Below are 23,119 nucleotides of genomic sequence, written 5' to 3' on the forward strand. Positions count from 1 at the left end.
AAATGTAGGCACGGGTCTTGTCTATTTGAGTTGTATTTGAACTTTTTTCCTACGATGTTTCGTTTTTGAACCCTGACCCTCTAACGATCGTGAGTGATTTTGGAAAAACTCAGGACTTTATAATGGGTTTGTATTGCGTGAGCTAGAATGCAGAACATCACTGAGTCTCCCCCACACACACACAGAGAGAGAGACAGAGAGAGAGACACACACAGACACACAGACAGACACACACGGACACACACACACAGAGACAGACAGATTGACAGAGACACACACATAAACACACGCACACACAGACAAACACACACACTCCTTATGGGGACATTTTCAAATTTCATCCTGCGACTGCTTCATCATACGTTCAGCTACAGAAACCGTTCAACTATCAAAATGTTTGGCTTTTTAAGCTCTTTCAGCCTAGATATAATATAATGTAAATATGAAAGTTCTCAACGTACGTGGGGTGCGAATTTGCACAGAGCACAGCCCACTCTCGCGATTTCCCAACGGGAAATTGTCTAGTTATTATTCTTCCTCCCGCTTTTTTTTGACGGTTAACTTGCCCCGCAGCTTTGAGCGCACACAAACAAAAAATATATCAAAACGTGCGCCTCGATCGGACTCGGTGTGCTATCATTCAGATTTCCAGAATATTAATTTTTCGCGTCGTAAGACGCGAAAAACTGCGAAAAATTTCCCATAAGAATGAATGGGACGAGGAAAAAAAAGATCGCAAATCTTCCACGTTTTTCAAACATGTCCTGCTCGGCCCTACGTTGACCTAGAAACACCATTCAAACTTTAAAACGTAGGCACGGGTCTTGTCTATCTGAGTTGTATTTGAAGTTTTTTCCCACGATGTTTCGTTTTTGAACTCTGACCCTTGAAAGATGGTGAGTGATTTTGGAAAAATTCAGGACTTTATAATGGGTGTGTATTGCGGAATGTTCGTGCAGAGCCAACTGCCAGAGTGGGGGGAGACTCAGAAAAACTCTCACAACTTTTCTCTTTCTCTGACGACCACAGCCACACATTACACAGTAGAAGAGTGATTTTTTCACCAAGTTGTAGGCACACTTGTCTTCTTTCTCCCAATGTGTCCACTTTATTGGTAGGATTTACGGTTTTTGATTTATCTGCCTCCAACCGACAAGAGTAGCTCACAACTGCTCCATTTACCCCAATGTTAATCTGGAGGAGGATTTTCGAGGATTTTCCAAACTGCCCCTGTTTTTAACTCGCTCCTTTTACCACATTTCAGAAGCTAGGACCACCAAAAATAATGGCTGTGTTCTTTAAGGCCTTCCTGGCTTGATGGTGAAGAAAATTTTCCAATATCATGTTTGGTTTTGAAGATATAGCACTAGTTTGAGGTCATAAATGTGAGGCAGAAGTCACTCTCAAATCAGCTGTCCCAGGTGGTTGCTGGGGCTTAACGACAACCATCACCGCGGCAACCAAGCTGAACTGGGCCAGCAGAGACACACACACACACACAGAGAGACAGACAGACAGACAGACACAGACACGCACACACACACAGACAGACATACAGATAGACAGACACACACATGCACACGTACACATAGACAGATGACAGACAGACAAACAGACACACACAGACACACACAGACAGACAGACAGACATACACACACACAGACAGACACACACATCGCGTCGCAAGACGTGAAAAACTGTGAAAAACTTCCCATAATTTACACACAGACACACACAGACAGACAGACAGACAGACAGACACACACAGACACACACACACACAGACACACACAGACACACACACACACAGACACACACACACACACACACACATAGACACACACGTCGCGTCGTAAGACGCGAAAAACTTCCCGTAGTTTACACAGACACACACACAGAGACACACAGACACACACAGTATATTTCCCAACATTTCAACTATATTTAATGATTATCTTTTCATTCATTCAAACCAGGAAATCCATTCCTGGGATGCCCTCTTGACCCAGTGCAGGTGGTAGGAGAGAGCAGGATGATGGACAAACTGTCATCACTGCTGGTGAAGGAGTCCCACCCCCTGCAGGTCACTATCACCACACTGGTCAGCTTCTTCAGCGACAGACTGATACACCCCAAGTGTGTGAAGGAGAGGTATCGCAGGTCCTTCCTTACTGCTGCTGTCAGTCTACAATCAGCACTGCTCCCAGTAGAGCTCACATGTGCACTGTGCAATACAAAACTCTACACATATCCACATACTTTTTGGTTTGCACTAGTTGGACAATTTTTAATACTCATATTTGTTATTTATTGTTTGTAAATACAAAATAGCAAACTGTTCATACTTACACTGTTCATATTATAAATACTATGTTATATTGTAAATACTAAGTTCAAATTGTAAGTTCATATGGTAAATACTATGTATATATGAGTTAATTCTATTTCTTATCTTCTTATTATTGTTTATTTTTTTACTTTGTATTATTGTTTAGTGTGACACTGTCCTTTGGCTGCTGTGACTAAGAAATTTCCCCATTTGCTGGACAAATAAAGGAATTCTGATTCTGATTCTGATTCAAATATTTAAAGGTTTCCAATCATCAATATATTGAGATTTATTGAATTTCTCAGTCTGAATCAGAGTATTTGACTCATTCTCACTGTAATATCTCTTCATACTCCATCAGCTGATATAATATAAATTGTTTTATGTTCTGTATTTAATGATATATAATATAATAATTCAATATTAATCAATCAATATTACTATTAAATAAGTTTTCTAATTAACATTGATGTTTTTTTTAATGTATTACATTCATAAAAATAAATATTAATCATGAACTGCAGCAGAGTCTGGAGTCTGTCTCAAGTGCTCAGATATCAGCCATCTCATTTGACAAATCACCTCGGATGCAGATGACAGATAACACAGGAGGACTCTGTGACTAAGAAATTTCCCCATTTGCTGGACAAATAAAGGAATTCTGATTCTGATTCAAATATTTAAAGGTTTCCAATCATCAATATATTGAGATTTATTGAATTTCTCAGTCTGATTCAGAGTATTTGACTCATTCTCACTGTAATATCTCTTCATACTCCATCAGCTGATATAACATAAATTGTTTTATGTTCTGTATTTAATGATATATAATATAATAATTCAATATTAATCAATCAATGTTACTATTAAATAAGTTTTCTAATTAACATTGATGTTTTTTTAATGTATTACATTCATAAAAATAAATATTAATCATGAACTGCAGCAGAGTCTGGAGTCTGTCTCAAGTGCTCAGATATCAGCCATCTCATTTGACAAATCACCTCGGATACAGATGACAGATAACACAGGAGGACTCTGTGACTAAGAAATTTCCCCATTTGCTGGACAAATAAAGGAATTCTGATTCTGATTCAAATATTTAATTTGTTTCCAATCATCAATATATTGAGATTTATTGAATTTCTCAGTCTGATTCAGAGTATTTGACTCATTCTCACTGTAATATCTCTTCATACTCCATCAGCTGATATAATATAAATTGTTTCATGTTCTGTATTTAATGATATATAATATAATAATTCAATATTAATCAATCAATATTACTATTAAATAAGTTTTCTAATTAACATTGATGTTTTTTTAATGTATTACATTCATAAAAATAAATATTAATCATGAACTGCAGCAGAGTCTGGAGTCTGTCTCAAGTGCTCAGATATCAGCCATCTCATTTGACAAATCACCTCGGATGCAGATGACAGATAACACAGGAGGACTCTGTGACTAAGAAATTTCCCCATTTGCTGGACAATTAAAGGAATTCTGATTCTGATTCAAATATTTAAATGTTTCCAATCATCAATATATTGACATTTATTGAATTTCTCAGTCTGATTCAGAGTATTTGACTCATTCTCACTGTAATATCTCTTCATACTCCATCAGCTGATATAATATAAATTGTTTTATGTTCTGTATTTAATGATATATAATATAATAATTCAATATTAATCAATCAATGTTACTATTAAATAAGTTTTCTAATTAACATTGATGTTTTTTTAATGTATTACATTCATAAAAATAAATATTAATCATGAACTGCAGCAGAGTCTGGAGTCTGTCTCAAGTGCTCAGATATCAGCCATCTCATTTGACAAATCACCTCGGATACAGATGACAGATAACACAGGAGGACTCTGTGACTAAGAAATTTCCCCATTTGCTGGACAAATAAAGGAATTCTGATTCTGATTCAAATATTTAATTTGTTTCCAATCATCAATATATTGAGATTTATTGAATTTCTCAGTCTGATTCAGAGTATTTGACTCATTCTCACTGTAATATCTCTTCATACTCCATCAGCTGATATAATATAAATTGTTTCATGTTCTGTATTTAATGATATATAATATAATAATTCAATATTAATCAATCAATATTACTATTAAATAAGTTTTCTAATTAACATTGATGTTTTTTTAATGTATTACATTCATAAAAATAAATATTAATCATGAACTGCAGCAGAGTCTGGAGTCTGTCTCAAGTGCTCAGATATCAGCCATCTCATTTGACAAATCACCTCGGATGCAGATGACAGATAACACAGGAGGACTCTGTGACTAAGAAATTTCCCCATTTGCTGGACAATTAAAGGAATTCTGATTCTGATTCAAATATTTAAATGTTTCCAATCATCAATATATTGACATTTATTGAATTTCTCAGTCTGATTCAGAGTATTTGACTCATTCTCACTGTAATATCTCTTCATACTCCATCAGCTGATATAATATAAATTGTTTTATGTTCTGTATTTAATGATATATAATATAATAATTCAATATTAATCAATCAATGTTACTATTAAATAAGTTTTCTAATTAACATTGATGTTTTTTTAATGTATTACATTCATAAAAATAAATATTAATCATGAACTGCAGCAGAGTCTGGAGTCTGTCTCAAGTGCTCAGATATCAGCCATCTCATTTGACAAATCACCTCGGATACAGATGACAGATAACACAGGAGGACTCTGTGACTAAGAAATTTCCCCATTTGCTGGACAAATAAAGGAATTCTGATTCTGATTCAAATATTTAATTTGTTTCCAATCATCAATATATTGAGATTTATTGAATTTCTCAGTCTGATTCAGAGTATTTGACTCATTCTCACTGTAATATCTCTTCATACTCCATCAGCTGATATAATATAAATTGTTTCATGTTCTGTATTTAATGATATATAATATAATAATTCAATATTAATCAATCAATATTACTATTAAATAAGTTTTCTAATTAACATTGATGTTTTTTTAATGTATTACATTCATAAAAATAAATATTAATCATGAACTGCAGCAGAGTCTGGAGTCTGTCTCAAGTGCTCAGATATCAGCCATCTCATTTGACAAATCACCTCGGATACAGATGACAGATAACACAGGAGGACTCTGTGACTAAGAAATTTCCCCATTTGCTGGACAAATAAAGGAATTCTGATTCTGATTCAAATATTTAATTTGTTTCCAATCATCAATATATTGAGATTTATTGAATTTCTCAGTCTGATTCAGAGTATTTGACTCATTCTCACTGTAATATCTCTTCATACTCCATCAGCTGATATAATATAAATTGTTTCATGTTCTGTATTTAATGATATATAATATAATAATTCAATATTAATCAATCAATATTACTATTAAATAAGTTTTCTAATTAACATTGATGTTTTTTTAATGTATTACATTCATAAAAATAAATATTAATCATGAACTGCAGCAGAGTCTGGAGTCTGTCTCAAATGCTCAGATATCAGCCATCTCATTTCACAAATCACCTCGGATACAGATGACAGATAACACAGGAGGACTCTGATTGGACAGTTGTGTGGCGTGATTTTGGCCTTGATATAACCCTGGTCCGGCTCCGCTCGTCCCCTTTGACCTACTTGTAGGTAAGTACCAGTCATGTTTGACATGAGCACACTGAAATCGTTCATAGAAGTGGATTTTATTGAAGACTTTAGACATTACTATCTCTCCTATGATCACGATAACTCATGATTTCGGAAAAATGAATGTAATTGTTTATGGTCTGTCTGTTTCATCAATATTAATCCGCTGTTGGCCCGGAGCTACTGGGCTCCGACTAGCCAAGCTAACGTGCGGTCTGTTATAACAATAACGCTAGCGGAGCGCTATCTTCGAGCGGCCGAGCTCTCGGCTAGTCGGAGCCCAGTAGCTCCGGGCCAACAGCGGTTAGCAAAGCCACAGGGGTCCATAAGTACAGAATGTGTCTGTGTAGCTAACAGTAATGGGCCTCCGTCAGTCTGTTTCAACACAACACTATTAAGACGAGCTAACGGCGCTACTAGGCTCTGGTGCATAAACCAGCAGGCCGCAGTCGAAGCCAACCGCGGTGACTTTGCTTTTTCTATGGTGAAACGCTAACCGGAGCGAAAAGCTAACTGTGTGAATGTGTCTGTGTAGCTAACAGTAATGGGCCTCCGTCAGTCTGTTTCAATACAACACTATGAAGACGAGCTAACTGCGCTACTAGGCTCTGGTACATAAACCAGTAGGCCGCAGTCGAAGCAAACAGCCGTGATTTGCTTTTTCTATGAAGAAAAGCTAACTGTGCTAACATCCGTACATGTTTAACGAAAGGGAGCTCATTGAAGCTAGACATTACTGTCTCGTGATTTTGGTTAGACTGATGTTTATGGCCGACCTGTTTCTATATAAGAACACTGAGCTAAAAGCTAAAACATAAGGCCGAGCTAAATGCTAACAGCGTGAACTATGGCCTTTGGTCTCTGGTGGCGCGAGCGGCCATCTTCTCTGTCGGTGTGAACTGTACTGTCTCATGCATAGACCCTTAACACAGGTCAGATTTTTTAATAGATGTTACTCATAACATCTGTACATGTTTAACAAAAGTGAGCTTATTGAAGCTAGACATTACTGTCTCGTGATTTTGGTTAGACTGATGTTTATGGCCGACTTGTTTCTATATAAGAACACTGAGCTAAAAGCTAAAACATAAGGCCGAGCTAGATGCTAACAGCGTGAACTCTGGCCTTTGTTCTCTGGTGGCGCGAACGGCCATCTTCTCTTCCGGTGTGAACTGGACTGTCATGCATAGATCATTAGCACAGGTCAGATTTTTAATATGAGATATTACACTCATGATTTTGGGATTTAAAAAAAAGGGTTTTATTTAGGTATTCTGTTTTTATACAAGAACATTAATACAAGCTGAAAGCTGTATTTATTTATTTTAATCTATCTACTTGTTTAGTTTGACTAGTATTTAATACTCCCTTCTGTCCACCAAAAAACACATTTCTCTTTTTCTGTTTGATTGACTGTGATGAAATGTGATGAAATGTTTTTTGATTTAGTTAGAAAAGTATCATACTTAAATGTATTATACACTTTTACAACCTGCCTTGATTAAATGGAATAGGAAGCATTTTCATTCGTGACTATTTTTGCTTTTGGGAATAAATGTGCATTCAGATGTTGATAAAATCTTGTACAGTTGATGAAGTTAATGTTGTTTTTACTTGTGTAGTATATTCATTGTCTCATAGTAATTCTTTGTTTTGAGAATACTGTGTAGTATAAAATCATTTATATCATTGATAGTTATTATAATATAGAATTATTTAAAAAAATACTGTGCCCAAAAACACACATTATGACAAGTACAGATGTACGTGTGTCTGTTATGCTACTAGCTTGTTGCTAATACTGACTCCTAACATTTGAGAGACACTTATCTTTTTATTGCACTTTCTCTTTTAGATTAAAGGGTTCCTGTGCTGCAGCTGAGAGTGACCATCCACTGAGATTAATCGCCCTCAACCGTCAGAGCAGAGCATCAACCTTGAGCATCACCACATCACCCACACACCCACAATCACCACATTCATTTTGCATACAAGATATTATATAACGTTGTCTTCTATTACATATTCTAACATTTGAGAAGCATTTCTCGTGTTTTCTTTGTTTTTGACTTTCAGCAGGATGCCCAGGAAGTCGAGGCGGTCTGCGGTGCTGAAGCAGCGCTGGACTAGGCTCAACCTGGAGGAGCCGAGTTCTCCCCCTCCCCCCCCGAAGGTACTTACACAGGAGATAAGCTTCTGTGTCGCAGTGACAACTGTCTGCATGAAAATGGCTGTAGAAATGTTACACCTATTGCTTTTTCCTTTTTTAATGCTGAGTTCTGTGTGTCTGCCATATCTTTGATGTTAATGTTTCTTCTTCAGACGGTGTCCCCTCCGGCCGGAGAGGAGCCTTCTAGAGGGTCAAGGACCAAGCGGACCAGGGAGACCCACCCCCTCTGCTCCCGCGCTCCAGTTGGCAACGTATGCTCTCTCACTCACACACACAAACACACACACACACACACACACACACGTGCAAAGACATTGTCTGAGGTCAAATGTGTTTGTAATGTTTGTATTGCTTTAAATGTTTTATTATATTTTGTTTTAACTTGTTTGTCTTTATCTTATGCTTGTTGTTGTTGTTGTTGTTGTTATGATTTATTATTTTATGTTTATTTTTTATCTGTCATCAGGTGGTTGGCTCTTCACCCCCAGCCAAGCCCTTCTGGAGCCCCGGTCGTGCCGAGGTTCGTGCACGTAAGTATCCACCTCTTTTATCCCTAAATGAACAATAAATTAATGAATCATCAATATTACACTTTTTAAACTGTTTTTCATGTACTTTTTTTACTGGTATAAACAAGTGATTGTTGATGTTTCCTGGTAGGCTTTCCTTCATTAGTGTTACACTTTTTTTTAAAAAAATCTGTTTTGTCCTTTACTAAACAGGCCGCGGTACTGGTTACCGCCATCGGGTGCGGAGGTGGCCAACTTCCAGGCTCACCGGACGGAGCCACAAGTTGGTCATCCCACCGGAGTCTCCTGACAAGAAGGTGCTATTATTGTCCAGTTTATGTAGGAAGTAATTGATCTTGAGAGGGATTAATGATTTTCAAGCTAAAGAAATTGTTTGTGTTGTTGCAGTTTGTTCTGATTGTCGGGGACTCCCATCTCCGGGCCATCGTGGACGGCTTCGTCGTCATGCCAGAAGGGAAGTACTCTTTTGGTTTCATGTCGACCCCTGGGGCCCATGCCGCTCAGCTGCGGACTGAGGTCATTCATGCTGTTGTCCCTCGGACCCCTGATGCTGTCTGTGTTCTTGCCCCTAGTAACAACCTGACGGCGAGCAGGACCGTGGACGAGGCAGCCGCGGACTACGCTCAACTCCTTGCTGCTGTGAGGGACCGCTGGCCGGAGGTAAGCATTTATGCATTTTTTTTGGCATAGACACCTTTTTTTTTTTTTATTTAGACAAACTGCATTTTGAAATGGGAAAGAGAGGGGGGGTGACATGCAGCAAAGGGATTTGAACCAGAGTCTGCTGCGTATGTGGCATGAGCTCTAACCACTCGACTACCTCCGCGCCCATGGTAAGCTTTTATTTCATGTCTCCCTTGTCCTGCATTCTTAGTAGTTTAACAACAATAGAAGTAGACTGACTACTCCAATAAGACTAATTGTATGAGCTTTTAAATAATAATGTGTACTTAATGTGGTGTGTGTGTGTGTGATTTTTTGAATGAAACTGTCAATTGGTGTTTTCTAAAATTTTGTTCTCTACAGGTCTTCGTGCTGGACTTTCCCCCCCGCCTGACCGAGGATGAGGAGCACCAGCGGGCCCTCCGCCAAGAGTTCCACCGCGTGGCAGCTCGTATGGGTATGTAAAACGATACCTTGTCAAGAAAAAGAAATGTACTTAAAAATGTCTGTGATGAACATAGTCATGATGCTACGTGTGTGGATGTTGTAATGACTCTCTTTTTTTCTTTTTTACATTTTAGGTGTGAGGTACTTCTCTGCCGAGGAGTACTTCCCCCGTACGCGCCTGGAGCTGTGGAGCAGAGACGGCGTAAGTAGAATATCTGTGTGATAGAAAAAGTCTAATTGTCTATATTTTCTTGTGTGTTAATATGAAACAGTCAACACGAGCTACGTTTTTTAGAGTTGAACTTTGTCTGTAAATGGATTTGTCATGTCTGCAGGTTCACCTGAGCGACCGTGAGGGGATGGGCATCCTCGCCGAGCTGCTGTGGACCTCCACGGAGCAGTTCCTGGAGACACCACCTCCTCCTCCTCCCCCGGTGTCTCCTACCCCTTCACAGCCGCTTAGGAAGGTTTCTCCTAAGCTGGTTGTGAAGGGCGAGGTACGTGCCCCTCTGTCTCCTGACCCCTTCCAATGGAAGGTCGTTGGTCAGAGCCCCAAGGTTAGTACGCTTTTTTATTATAACTATATTATCATTTGTGTTTACTTGTGTTTATGTACATTATGGTGAACAGGTTCACAGTCGTAACTTAAAAAGCACCTATTTAATCAAATGTGTGTTGTGCTTTCCCAGTCGCAGGTTCCCGGTCAGGCCAGCGCGGCTCAGCAGCAGGTGACTAATTTTTCTCTTTTTTTCACAACAACTTAACTGGTTAGTATTTAAACTTTGTGTATTTGACCAGACAAATATTCATATGTCTTTTTTGTTTTTTTTGTCTTTCACAGGAGAAGGAGTCCTTCCTCCCACTGAACCCAATTTGGTTCAGTAGCACGTCCCTTCGTGCTATGGAGCAAGTGTCTCCTTCTCGGCTGTCTGACGTGGCGGACGTCCCGTCTCCTCCGGCGCGCAAGAAGGTAAATGATCTGACATATTCTTCTCAGCTGTATTATAAAATTTCTCCTGGTTCCCTACAGTTACTGGTGCTATGTTTTTATTTAACGGTGCAGGTGGCCTCCCCAGCGGCAGCCAGGCGTCGTAGGACCACGGAGAGACGCCCCCCTCGCAGCCAGTCTCCTGTGACCAACGTACGTTACACAACTGACACACAGTCGGTGTTTACACTTGAAACGGTGTCTTCGTGGAGACATAACTACATTGTCCACTGTCTGAATTTTAATATATTTGTTCTCATGTGTCAACAGCTGGTTGGATCCCCTCCAGCCAGGCTGTCCCGGAGACTGGAGGACGACGCCCCCTCCAGCCCGGTTCCTCGGTCCAGGACCACGGATGGACCACCCCCCCGCACCCAAACTTCAGTGACCAACGTATGTTACTCTCTGACACAACAGACACAATCTCACACAGAACATACACTGAGATGTGTGAAGTTCAACATGTTTGTTCTCATGTGTCAACAGCTGGTTGGATCCCCTCCAGTCAGGTTGTCCTGTAGTTTGGGTGATCCGGTGACCCCCTGCTCTTCACCGGCTGCCAAGGTAAATATTATTCCTATTGAATAAAGTTCATAATGTCATTAAAGTCTTCCTTTTACTGAATTGATGTTGTTATTTGTTCTCAGGTGGCCAGGATGAAGACCCCTTCACCGGCTGGACCGTCACAGACCCTTAAAGCTGCGGCCCGTCCCTCTCCTCGCCCAGCGAAGGTATTTACTTGGCAACTGACACACACGTTTACTGTAAAATCAGCTGTAACTACATTACACTGGTTCATTTAACATCTCTGACACATCATCTTTCTCTGCAGTTGACAAATGTCAGTGAGTATTTGAAATAGATTTGGAAAACTTGCTGCGTTGTGTTGCCTCATGTCTAAATATTAACTGGTGTTTATGACTTGTCACAGACCGTCCCGTCACCCTCATCGACCTGCTGGCCCTGGATCATTGATGACGGACTCTCCACCGCCCATTCCCCTTCCAAAGAGGTAAGGACATTTACATTCGGGTTTATCGTGGGCTCAATAAAGTGTTTGTTTGAGGGTAAAGTGTGGTTTTCTTTCAACTGAAATGCCAAAAAACTATTAAGGAAACGAAGGAGAGAATTAATTAATATATTTATACAATTATTGTTAACAATAATAAATGTAATAATAAAATTACTAACAAAATAACTGAACTAGTTTGACACGATTTTATCTATTGTTTAAAGATGAACACTAGTAACGGAACAGAGGTTTTCTCAAAATTATTATCTTGGTCAGTTAACATCTTGAAGTGTCAATGTGGCGAGTTTAAAATTTCAGTCTTGTTTTGTAACCCTTTTTTTAATGGTAAAAAACAAAAACCCAACCCAAAACCAACCTTTTTGTGCCATTACTCCCATGTAAGCGACATGTTTTAATACACTGCCATAGTAGTATAAATTTAAATATTTATCAATGTTTTGTTATGTGTAATAGGTGTGACACTACATATTCAATTGATCAGGAAAATTTGGTGGAAATGATATTGGATAGTTATTAATTTTATCAAAGCTGCAGAAGGTAAAATGATTTTAGTAACAATTCCTTAAACTGTCACTATGCTATGACTAGTATGAAACGGTTAATTACTACAAATATTAATGTTAACTAGGCTTATGATTATGCTAATAAGTAATCCTTTATGATAATGATTATAATTTCTTATATTTCAGGTCCCAGTTATTGCGACTATTAGGGCCAGTCATAGTCAGAGTGACATGAGGTACAGGAAGTTTTCCAGGAACCACCAGTGTACCTGCATGTCCCTGACTTTTCTGGCGTTTCAAAACGAGGGCTGTCGGTTCAACACTGCTGCCCTTGATAGAGTGCTGGCAAAGGGAGATTCGCTTTACGTAGGTGTAAAACGACAGCTGATCCGTAAAAAAACATTCCACAGTGACCATCTCACTGTGGAAGAACTGCCAAAAGAAGTCCTGACTGACACAGAGGTGTGTAATGTCCACATGCCTGAAATCAGGTGTGGACTTTTGAAAGCTAGTGAAGGCCAGGCTTGGTATCTGCCCCTAGCCACACAGTTGCAGTGTCTGTCAGGTGAAGTTAATCTGGCTTTAATCATAGTTAGTCCGGAGTGCATTGCAGTTTTCCGTGACCAATCAGGCAGGTATGGTGTGTTTGATTCACACTCAAGAAATGCGGTGGGCTTACCTCACCCCCACGGAACTGCAATTATGAGGACCTTCTCTGAAATCAGTGACTTGGCTGACCACCTGCACAAACTCTTTGCAAATCGCGGACCTTCTGCCAGTTACGAGTTTGTGCCGGTGTCATTCGAAGCCATTGGTTCCAGAGAACGCCCTCAGGCATCTCCTAAACCCAATGTATCCAGGACAGCTCTCCCACCAGCAGCAGAGCGTATCCTTAAGACGGCTCCTGCACCAACAGCATCACACCCCGCACCGCCAGCAGCAGCCCCCGCACCGCCAGCAGCAGCCCCCGCACCGCCAGCAGCAGCTCCCGCACCGCCAGCAGCAGAGAATTTGACAAAGTTGTCAAAGCAACGGCGACGAAAAGCGATGCGGCAGGCCATCAAAAAACAATACATGTCACTATCTGGTGAAGAAAAAAGGACAAAAACCCAATATGAAGCGAAAAAGTACAGCAGCTGTCTGGAATTTAGGAGAAAAAAACTCCAAGGACAAAGGAGAAGATATGCCCAAGACGGTTTCAATCGGAAACAGCGGTCCTTCAGATGTTACCGTGAAAACCCAAAACTTCAAGACAAGAAGAAGGAAGAAATCATCAGAAAATACAGGGAAGATGCTACTTTCAAGAGACGACAGAAGACTTGCATCACGAAGAAGTACAAAGAAGATGCCACATTCCGCACCAGACAGAAGAAGTACGTTGGAGATCGATACAAGTCTGATACAGCGTTTCGGAGCAGACACAAATTTGGCATGTCTCAGAGATACAGCACAGATCAAAGTTATAGGCAAAAGCAAAAGCAAAATTTCAACATCAGATATCACAATGATCCGGAATTTAGACGTCGTTTCAATCAACGTTGCAACCAGCAGAGAAAAACCAAATTGGACACAAATGCTGCCTGTAGTGTATTTTACAAGATGCGGAAAGCGCTTAGAATCAGACACAAATACAGACAAATTGTGCACCGCCGCCCCCAGCCCCTGATTGATCCGGTGATGGCAGTAGCCATAGCTGTCTTTCGTGAGTCCATTAGCCATGGACCCACATACATTTGTACAGTTTGTCACAGAGCCATGTTTCCTAATCAGGTCAAACAATGCAAGAGACAAAAGTATAGGGAGCACGCAAAAGTGGCGGCAGCATGCTTGACAAGAAAATATGTTCACTTTTGCGACGGCGAGTGCTCTACCCCTTGCTCTGTGCCACAAGAGAGACTGCATGAGTGGATATGCGACACCTGTGACGGCCACCTTGGCAGAGGACGCATACCACCCATGGCAGTCGCAAACAATTTAGAGTTGGCGCCCATCCCCACAGAATTGGCTACACTTAATATGCTTGAGAGGCAGCTGATTTCAAAAATCCTTCCCTTTGCCAAAATTGTTGCTCTGCCAAAAGGCCAACAGAGGGCAGTCCACGGAGCTGTTGTGTGCGTTCCAGCAGAGGTGCAATCGATTGTCAACAGTCTCCCAAGGCCCAGAGCAGAAGCGCAGCTGCTTCAAGTCAAATTGAAAAGGCATATTAAGTACAAAGGTTACCAGCACTTCTTCACCGTTAATATGAAGAATGTGCTAGCTGCCCTTGCAAAATTGAGAGAAACGCATCCAGAATATAAAAACGTGTTTATCGACGAGACTGCCACTTTTGACTGTCTGCTCGAAGAAGAGGAGTCCCGACAAGAAGAGGAGCCCAGCATCCCAGAGGAAGATAGGGATGTCGATTTGGAGGACTTTTTTAACAGTCAAAATGAACCGGGACAGTTCGAGGCAGCTGAAGAAGGAGAGGAGGAGCTGAGACCGCAGCCCAGCTCAGAAGAGGAGCCCATCCCAGAAGAGTTCAGACCGGAAGAGGAGCCGAGCATCCCAGAGGACGATAGGGATGTAGATTTGGATGATTTTTTTCATAGCCAAAATGAACCGGGACAGTTGGAGGAGCTGAGACCAGAGCCCATCGGAGAAGAGTATCCCAGCATCCCAGAGGACGATATGGATGTAGATTTAGAGGAGTTCTTCAAAAGCGCAAATGAACCGGGACAGTCAGAAGCCGCTGAGGAGGAAGAAGAGGAGGAGCTGAGACCAGGCCTCTCCCTGGACACTTGCATGCAGCCCCCCGACATTGCACAGGAAATCCTTTCATATGGCGACGGCGTATTTAGTGTTGCCCCCGCGCAAGGCAACACACCGGTTGGTTTTTTCAGCGTACCCAAGTTAGAGGCCATGGCTTTTCCTGTGCAATTTCCGACAGGAGAGAACACGTTAGACGAAGATAGAAGCGTCTCCCTGTCCCCGAGCCTTTACTTTAATTGTAGGCTCTTTGCTGCAGATACGCGTTTTGCAAGTGACCAGAGTTATCTTTTCTTTGCGCAGTTTGTTACGGAGACTCACCTCGCGACCAATAGCATGTCTATACAAATGCGCAAAGGAAAGTCCAAAACCAGAGACGGCCGTAGGATCAACAACGTCATGCTCCAGGATAAGGACGAGGTAGAGCGGCTCATTATGAACCAAGACGCGACTAGGTTCATGCAACCTCTTAGAGGCACTCCAGCCTATTGGAACAAAACCCTCAAAGACGTGCACGCGATGGTTCGTCAAATTGGAAAACCGACATTTTTTGCGACGTTCTCTGCTGCTGAGATGAGATGGCCTGAGTTCATAGAGGCCATCAAAGCTCAGCAGGGTGAACAACAACAACCGTTTTCAGATTTGGATTGGAAAACAAAATGCGACATTCTGAGAAGTAACCCCGTCACAGTAATGCGCATGTTTGAAAAGAGAGTCGAAGCTCTCATGACAAACCTCATCCTCTCTCCCGCACAACCGCTCGGGGAAGTAGATGATTATTTTTATCGCGTCGAGTTCCAAGCCAGGGGAAGCCCGCACATCCACATGCTAATTTGGATAAAAGATTCACCTAAATTTGAAGACGCCTCCGATAGAGAAATCAGGGAATTTATAGATCGTTACATTAGTTGCAAAATGCCCGACCCTGACGCAGATCCGGAACTCCACAAAACGGTGTCAGAGGTTCAGGTGCACAGCAGGAAACATTCAAAGTCCTGTAAGAAGGGTAATGTAGCCTGCAGGTTCGGCTTTCCAAAACTACCGATGGATAAAACGTTCATCACCAGGCCCCCCACTATTAATTGCCACCAAAAAGAAGATCAAGACGATGCAGACTTCGAAGCGCAAATAGCGGAGCAGAAAAAGGCCCTCGCCGACGAGCAAAAATTGGCTAAACAAACGCTCCAACCACTTAGAGATCTGCTTATGGATCCGGGCGCTTCGTTCAGCAGTTTGACAGACTTGCTTTGCCGGTGCAACTTGACTCACGAAGAATACGTCGACGCCGCAGAGTGCCTGGCAAACAGTCACGTCGTGATGCTGAGGCGCCATCCAAATGATTGTTGGGTTAATGCCTACAATCCCGATTTGCTTAGGGCGTGGAACGCAAATATGGACATCCAGTACGTCATAGACGATTATAGCTGCATCATGTACATGATGTCGTACGTAACGAAACCGGAACACGAGATGACGGAATTCCTTAAGAACGTCATCAAAGACGTCAAGCAATCCGACGTTAACGAGCGCGACGAAATGAAACAAATTATGCAGGCCTACTCTAAACACAGAGAGGTCAGCGCTCAAGAGGCCGTAGCCCGTACTTGCAGCTTACGCCTCAAGAAGTGCTCCCGATCGGTGGCCTTCATTCGGACCGACGAGGACGGCGTTAGAATGAGTCACCCCATGGGTAGACTGGAGAAAATGGACCCGGAGTCGGAGGACGTATGGATGTCGGGGTTGCCTGAGAAATATATCAACAGACCTCGCGATCGAGAGTTTGAAGGCATGTGCCTGGCCGAGTTTGTGTCGGAGTACAGGGTACTCTACGGCCATCAAAAGGAAAGCCCGAACGCCATTTCGCTGTTAAACGATCAGGGATATATCCAAAAGAGAACCGTGGGAAAACCGGCGATCATTAGATTCACGCGCTTCTCTGAGGAAAAAAATCCAGAAAAGTTTTACAGACGACTGCTGAAACTTTATCTGCCACATCGATCCGACGCCGATCTGACAGATAACGCGTACCCCACTTACGAACAGTTTTACAAGTGTGGCGAGAAGTGGGGTATGACAGTAGAGCAAATTGTGGGGCGCAACAAAAAACGCTACGAGGGCCAGGGAAAAAGCATGGACGCTGCGTTTGAACAGCTTGAGGTGTGCGGTCCTCTCGTGAATGCGTGGAACTCTTTTGCGCCCGAAGTCGAAGTAGACAGGCTGGAGTGCATGGCGGAACTTGAACCTCGCGATCAGGACGAAAACGGCGAAGACGTCCCGGAATTCGGCACTAAAAAGGATAAGGGGAGCTCTATGCCTAGAATAGATGCTCCAGAGTTGAGTCCAGACTTTGTTAGGAAAATGTACCAAAGTCTGAACGAAACTCAGGCTTCCGTTTTCTACAGCGTTCGACAGTGGTGCTTTGACCTAGTCTGGGGCCACAATCCAGAACCGTTTTATTACTTCCTATCGGGAGGGGCTGGATGTGGCAAATCGCATGTGATCAAGTGCATTCACCACGAGGCAACGAGAGTTCTGCGTGAGCTCCCGAGATTTCGGGACGACGCAGACATGTCCCAACCGGCAGTGCTGCTGACCGCATTCACGGGTACAGCGGCATTTAACATATCAGGCAACACGTTGCACTCGATTCTCAAATTGCCGAGGTCCTTGAAGCCACCTTATCAAGGTCTTGGAAATGCACTGGACGAGGTCAGAGCAACGCTGGCGAACGCTGAGATTCTCATCATCGACGAGATATCCATGGTCTCTAAAGAGCTATTTGCCTACGTGCATTGGCGATTTCAGCAGATCAGGGGTAATCGGAAGCCGTTCGGAGGCATGTCTGTCCTGGCCGTAGGTGACTTTTATCAACTGCCGCCCCTTGGTAAAGCCAAGCCGCTTTGTGTGTACGAGGAGACCGAGTTTGATCTCTGGAAGGATCACTTCAAAATGGTCACCCTGACAGAGATCATGCGACAGAAAGACGATCGAGCTTTTGCTGAACTCTTGAACCGTCTCAGGGTGAAGCAAAAGCAAGATCCTTTGTTAGATGAAGACAGGCTCTTGCTTACACAGGCGGTGGCTGATAGTCAGCATTGCACAGCACAGGGTCTACACATCTACGCCACAAACAAAGAAGTAGACCGTCACAACGCCGACATCGTAAACGCCTCCTACGAGAACGCGACTGCCATTGCAGCTCGTGATTTTCGAAAAGACCCCAGAACTGGCTGCATGACGTTTGTGTCTGGGCAAATTAAAGGACACAGGCGAGACTTGCCCGACAACATAATGGCTGCTCAAGGAGTACGCGTTATGTTGATCCGAAATTTAGATGTGGAGGACGGCCTCGTGAACGGTACATTTGGAACCATTTCGAACATTGTATTCGAAGAACCACAAGGCGTGAAGATGATTGGACTCCTGCTGGACAATCCTACAGCAGGACAGAGATTCCGCAAAAAAATGTTAGGTCCCTCAGATAACTCGGTGTACATAGAAAGATCTGAGGAGCACCTAAGTAATAGAAAGGGGGTTGTTCGTCGCCAGTTCCCCCTCAAATTAGCTTTCGCGTGTACGACCCACAAAGTTCAAGGAATGACCATGCCGGCGGCGGTTGTGTGTCTGAAGCGCGTTTTTGAGCCCGGTATGGCATACGTCGCGCTCAGCCGCACAACCTCGCTGCAAGGTCTCACCATCCTTGACTTTAATGAGAAAAAAATTTACGCTGACCCCAAGATCAAGACAGCTCTGGAAAGCATGCCTCAAGCATCTTTCCAACGCTGTCGACCATTGTTGACGCTGTTGAAATCTGTAAAACAAACTCCAAAGGTTTTGACAATCGTCCACCACAACACGCAGGGTCTGCCATGTCACATGGTGGACCTGAAATCGCATCACGAGCTCCGACAAGCAGATGTGCTTTGCCTAACAGAGACACACTTGTCGGGCTCCTCTGTCGCTGAAATTTTTCATTTGGAGGGGCACGCCATGTTCACACGTAGCAGACAGCTGTCTTACAACAGCTGTGTGAACATGGCCAAAAAAGAGGGAGGTGGAGTTGCAATGTACTGTAGAGACACTGTTCAAGCAGAGCCTCGCAGGTACATGCAAAACGTCACTGATTTGGAGTTTGTTGTCGTCAAAATTGAGGCTCCAGTCAAAGCGCTAATAGCGACTGTGTACAAACCGCCAAGTTTTCAACTGGGAATCTTTCTCCAAAACTTGAAAAACCTCTTGGACTCATTGGACATGTCAAATCAACATCCCATCATTGTTTGTGGCGATTTTAATGAGGACCTCCTTTCAAAAGGGAAAAAAAGTATCAAAGATTTGTTTCAGTCCAGAGGTTACACTCAATTAGTAACAAATTCGACAACCGAAAAGAACACACTGATTGACCACATTTATATTTCACATCCCGATAAATGTCTTCAATCAGGTGTTCTCCAAACGTATTACAGTTACCACAGTCCAGTTTATTGTGTTTTGACTGACTAATAGCCTCTCCAGCTGTTCTGTCCAAGACCTGTTGTGCCACGTTTTACGGTGTAAAAATCTGTCTGTGCTCACCAGTGATTTATTGAGCTAATTATCATTGTTAAATCATGCTGTAATTTAGTCTTGTTTAGTCTTTCTTTTGTCTCATGTAATTGATTTTCATATGTATGTTGTTAAAGTGGCATGTCTTGGCTGGAAATAGTTTAATCTTATTGTGTAAATGTATTTATATCTATTTATATATTTGTGTATTTATTCATTTTAGAATGGGGTCAGCAAATTCTTCTCATGAGGTCACAAAAGTTATCATGTAATTATGTATTTTTAATCATGCATTTATCATGTAATGTAATTGTATTTTTAATCATGCATCATGTAATGTAATTTTATTTTTAATCATGCATGTATCATGTAATTGTGTTTTTTTTCTGTATTTTCTTTTTTTTCTTTTTTTTTTCTTTTTCTGCTGGGTTGTTGTCACTATTCATCGTTGCAGGGAGGAAGCTGAACATCCAGCTGAGATGCAGACCAAGCTGCATGTCAAACCAGGTCCATCACAAGGTAAGTGTCTTTTTTTTTTCTTTTTTTTTTTGAATGATTCACTTGCATTGAGTGATTTAACTCAATGATGATGTCATTGTCTTTCTAGGATGATCCAGTGAGAAAGACCCCCAGAGGACTTCAGCAGATCTCTCTCCAGCGACGACAACAACCCAGGAGAAAATAAGGGAAGTAAGATTTAGTTAAATTCTCATCTTTCACTTCAGTCTTTGAAATTTGTAACCAATTTATGTCTTTTAAATCTGACAACATTTATACAGACAGCAGGAAGAAGTCCTTCAGAAGACTGCAGCACCAATAAGGGAAGTAAAATTGTGTTAAATTCTCAACTTTCACTTCAGTCTTTGAAATCTGTAACCAATTTGTGTTTTAAATCTGACATTTACAGACAGCAGGAAGAAGACCGCCAGACGACTGCAGCAACAATAAGGGAAGCAAAATTTCGTTATATTCTCAACTTTTACTTCAGTCTTTGAAACCTGTAACCAATTTGTCTTTGAAATCTGACATTTACAGACAGCAGGAAGAAGACCTCCAGAGGACTGCAGCAACAATAAGGGAAGTAAAATTTCGTTATATTCTCAACTTTCACTTCAGTCTTTGAAACCTGTAACCAATTTGTCTTTGAAATCTGACATTTACAGACGGCAGGAAGAAGACCTCCAGAGGACTGCAGCAACAATAAGGGAAGTAAAATTTCGTTAAATTCTCAACTTTCACTTCAGTCTTTGAAACCTGTAACCAATTTGTCTTTGAAATCTGACATTTACAGACGGCAGGAAGAAGACCTCCAGAGGACTGCAGCAACAATAAGGGAAGTAAGATTTCATTAAATTCTCAACTTTCACTTCACTCTTTTGAAACCTGTAACTAATTTATGTCTTTTAAATCTGGCAACATTTATACAGACGGTGGGAAGAAGACCTCCAGAGGACTGCAGCAACAATAAGGGAAGTAAGAGTTTTTCAACTTTGACTTTTTTTCACTCCAGGAAGAAAGCCGCCTGCTTTTTTTTTTTTTTTTTTTTTTTTTTTTAAGAAAAATAAACGTTATCTCTGTTACAAAATGATGGTGTATGCCTCTTGAATTATTAATTATGTTCCATGTTTAGCTTTAGTTTGTAACAAACACCATAGATGAAGATGCTGAGAATGAATGGTAGGTGGTGAAATGAATACATTGTAGCATTGTAGTGTAGTGTAGTATAGTATCATAGCATTGTCAATCCTCATTTCTCATTGACAATGAAAAAAATGAAACCGTTTTTCAAAAATCAACATCTCTGGCATAGTTTGACCTAGACACACTAGTCAAACTTAAAATGTAGATCTAAAAGTTCTCAACGTACGTGGGGTGCGAATTTGCACAGAGCACAGCCCACTCTCGCGATTTCCCAACGGGAAATTGTCTAGTTATTATTCTTCTTCCGCCCTTTTTTTGGCACTTAACTAGCCCCGCAGTTTTGAGCGCACACAAACAAAAAATATATCAAAACGTGCGCCTCGATCGGACTCGGTGTGCTATCATTCAGATTTCCAGAATATTAATTTTTCGCGTCGTAAGACGCGAAAAACTACGAAAAATTTCCCATAAGAATGAATGGGATGAGGAAAAAAAAAATCGCAAATCTCAAACATCTCCTGCTCTGGCCTACGTTCACCTAGAAACACCATTCAAACTTTAAAACGTAGGCACAGGTCTTGTCTATCTGAGTTGTATTTGAACTTTTTTCGTACGATGTTTCGTTTTTGACCTCTGACCCTTTAACTATGGTGAGTGATTTTGGAAAAATTCAGGATTTATAATGGGTGTGTATTGCGGAATGTTCGTGCAGAGCCAACTGCCAGAGTGGGGGGAGACTCAGAAAAACTCTCACAACTTTTCTCTTTCTCTGACGACCCCAGCCACAAATTACACAGTAGAAGAGTGATTTTTTCACCAAGTTGTAGCCACACTTGTCCTCTTTCTCCCAATGTGTCCACTTTATTGGTAGGATTCACGGTTTTTGATTTATCTGCCTCCAACCGACAAGAGTAGCTCTCAACTGCTCCATTTACCCCAATGTTAATCTGGAGGAGGATTTTCGAGGATTTTCCAAACTGCCCCTGTTTTTAACTCGCTCCTATTACCACATTTCAGAAGCTAGGACCACAAAAAATAATGACTGTGTTCTTTAAGGCCTTCCTGGCTTGATGGTGAAGAAAATTTTCCAATATCATGTTTGGTTTTGAAGATATAGCACTAGTTTGAGGTCTAGATTTGGGGCAAAAGTCACTCTCAAATCAGCTGTCCCAGGTGGTTGCTAGGGGTTAACGACAACCATCACCGCGGCAACCAAGCCGAACTGGGCCTGCAGATGCTGGTATTACTACACCCCTTTGCCATATTTCGGCACTTAACTCGTCCCGCACCGTTGAGCGCACGCAAACAAAAAATATATCAAAACGTGCGGCTCGCTCTGACTCGGTATGCTATTATTCAGTTTTCCAGAATATTAATTTTTCGCGTCGTAAGACGCGAAAAACTGTTTCCCATAAGAATGAATGGGACGAGGTCAAAAGTCTGCGTCTTTTTCAAACATCTCCTGCTCTGGCCTACTTTCACCTAGAAACACCATTCAAACTTTAAAATGTAGGCACGGGTCTTGTCTATTTGAGTTGTATTTGAACTTTTTTCCTACGATGTTTCGTTTTTGAACCCTGACCCTCTAACGATCGTGAGTGATTTTGGAAAAACTCAGGACTTTATAATGGGTGTGTATTGCGTGAGCTAGAATGCAGAACATCACTGAGTCTCCCCCACACACACAGAGAGAGAGACAGAGAGAGAGACACACAGACAGACACACACGGACACACACACACAGAGACAGACAGATAGACAGAGACAGACACACACACACACACACAGAGACAGACACACACACACACACAGAGACAGAGAGACAGACAGACAGACATACACAGACACACACTCACACAGACAGACATAC

General features: G+C 41.7%; 2 protein-coding genes and 1 long non-coding RNA gene across 10 annotated transcripts in view; 2 read left to right on the top strand and 1 right to left on the bottom strand.

The window, feature by feature from the left end:
* dlg4b (discs, large homolog 4b) overlaps positions 1 to 23,119 on the bottom strand; it is a 175,659-nt gene that overhangs the window by 122,510 nt on the left and 30,030 nt on the right. The gene's annotated exons all lie outside the window — the stretch shown is intronic.
* On the top strand, positions 7,842 to 11,980 carry LOC311251774 (uncharacterized protein). The gene is made up of 15 exons (XM_084344415.1): positions 7,842 to 8,160; positions 8,310 to 8,408; positions 8,624 to 8,687; positions 8,880 to 8,983; positions 9,075 to 9,347; positions 9,714 to 9,807; positions 9,932 to 9,999; positions 10,133 to 10,354; positions 10,487 to 10,525; positions 10,639 to 10,767; positions 10,861 to 10,938; positions 11,056 to 11,178; positions 11,272 to 11,349; positions 11,433 to 11,516; positions 11,717 to 11,980. The coding sequence occupies exons 1-15, from the start codon at positions 8,068 to 8,070 to the stop codon at positions 11,876 to 11,878; spliced, it is 1,710 nt and encodes a 569-aa protein (XP_084200541.1). The 5' UTR covers positions 7,842 to 8,067; the 3' UTR covers positions 11,879 to 11,980.
* On the top strand, positions 18,890 to 21,158 carry LOC311251627. Its single transcript, XR_014621441.1, has 2 exons — positions 18,890 to 20,127; positions 20,216 to 21,158. It is a non-coding gene; the product is annotated as an uncharacterized lncRNA (long non-coding RNA).

This window comes from Pagrus pagrus (genome assembly GCF_965226575.1).
Source record: "Pagrus pagrus genome assembly, chromosome: 22".
NCBI lineage: Eukaryota > Metazoa > Chordata > Actinopteri > Spariformes > Sparidae > Pagrus > Pagrus pagrus.

Excerpts from the sequence above, each read along its gene's own strand:
- LOC311251774 (XM_084344415.1), top strand. The coding sequence starts at position 8,068 with ATGCCCAGGAAGTCGAGGCGGTCTGCGGTGCTGAAGCAGCGCTGGACT. Across the intron at positions 8,409-8,623 it reads CCCGCGCTCCAGTTGGCAAC|GTGGTTGGCTCTTCACCCCC; the intron begins GTATGCTCTCTC and ends ATCTGTCATCAG. Across the intron at positions 9,808-9,931 it reads CCGCGTGGCAGCTCGTATGG|GTGTGAGGTACTTCTCTGCC; the intron begins GTATGTAAAACG and ends TTTACATTTTAG.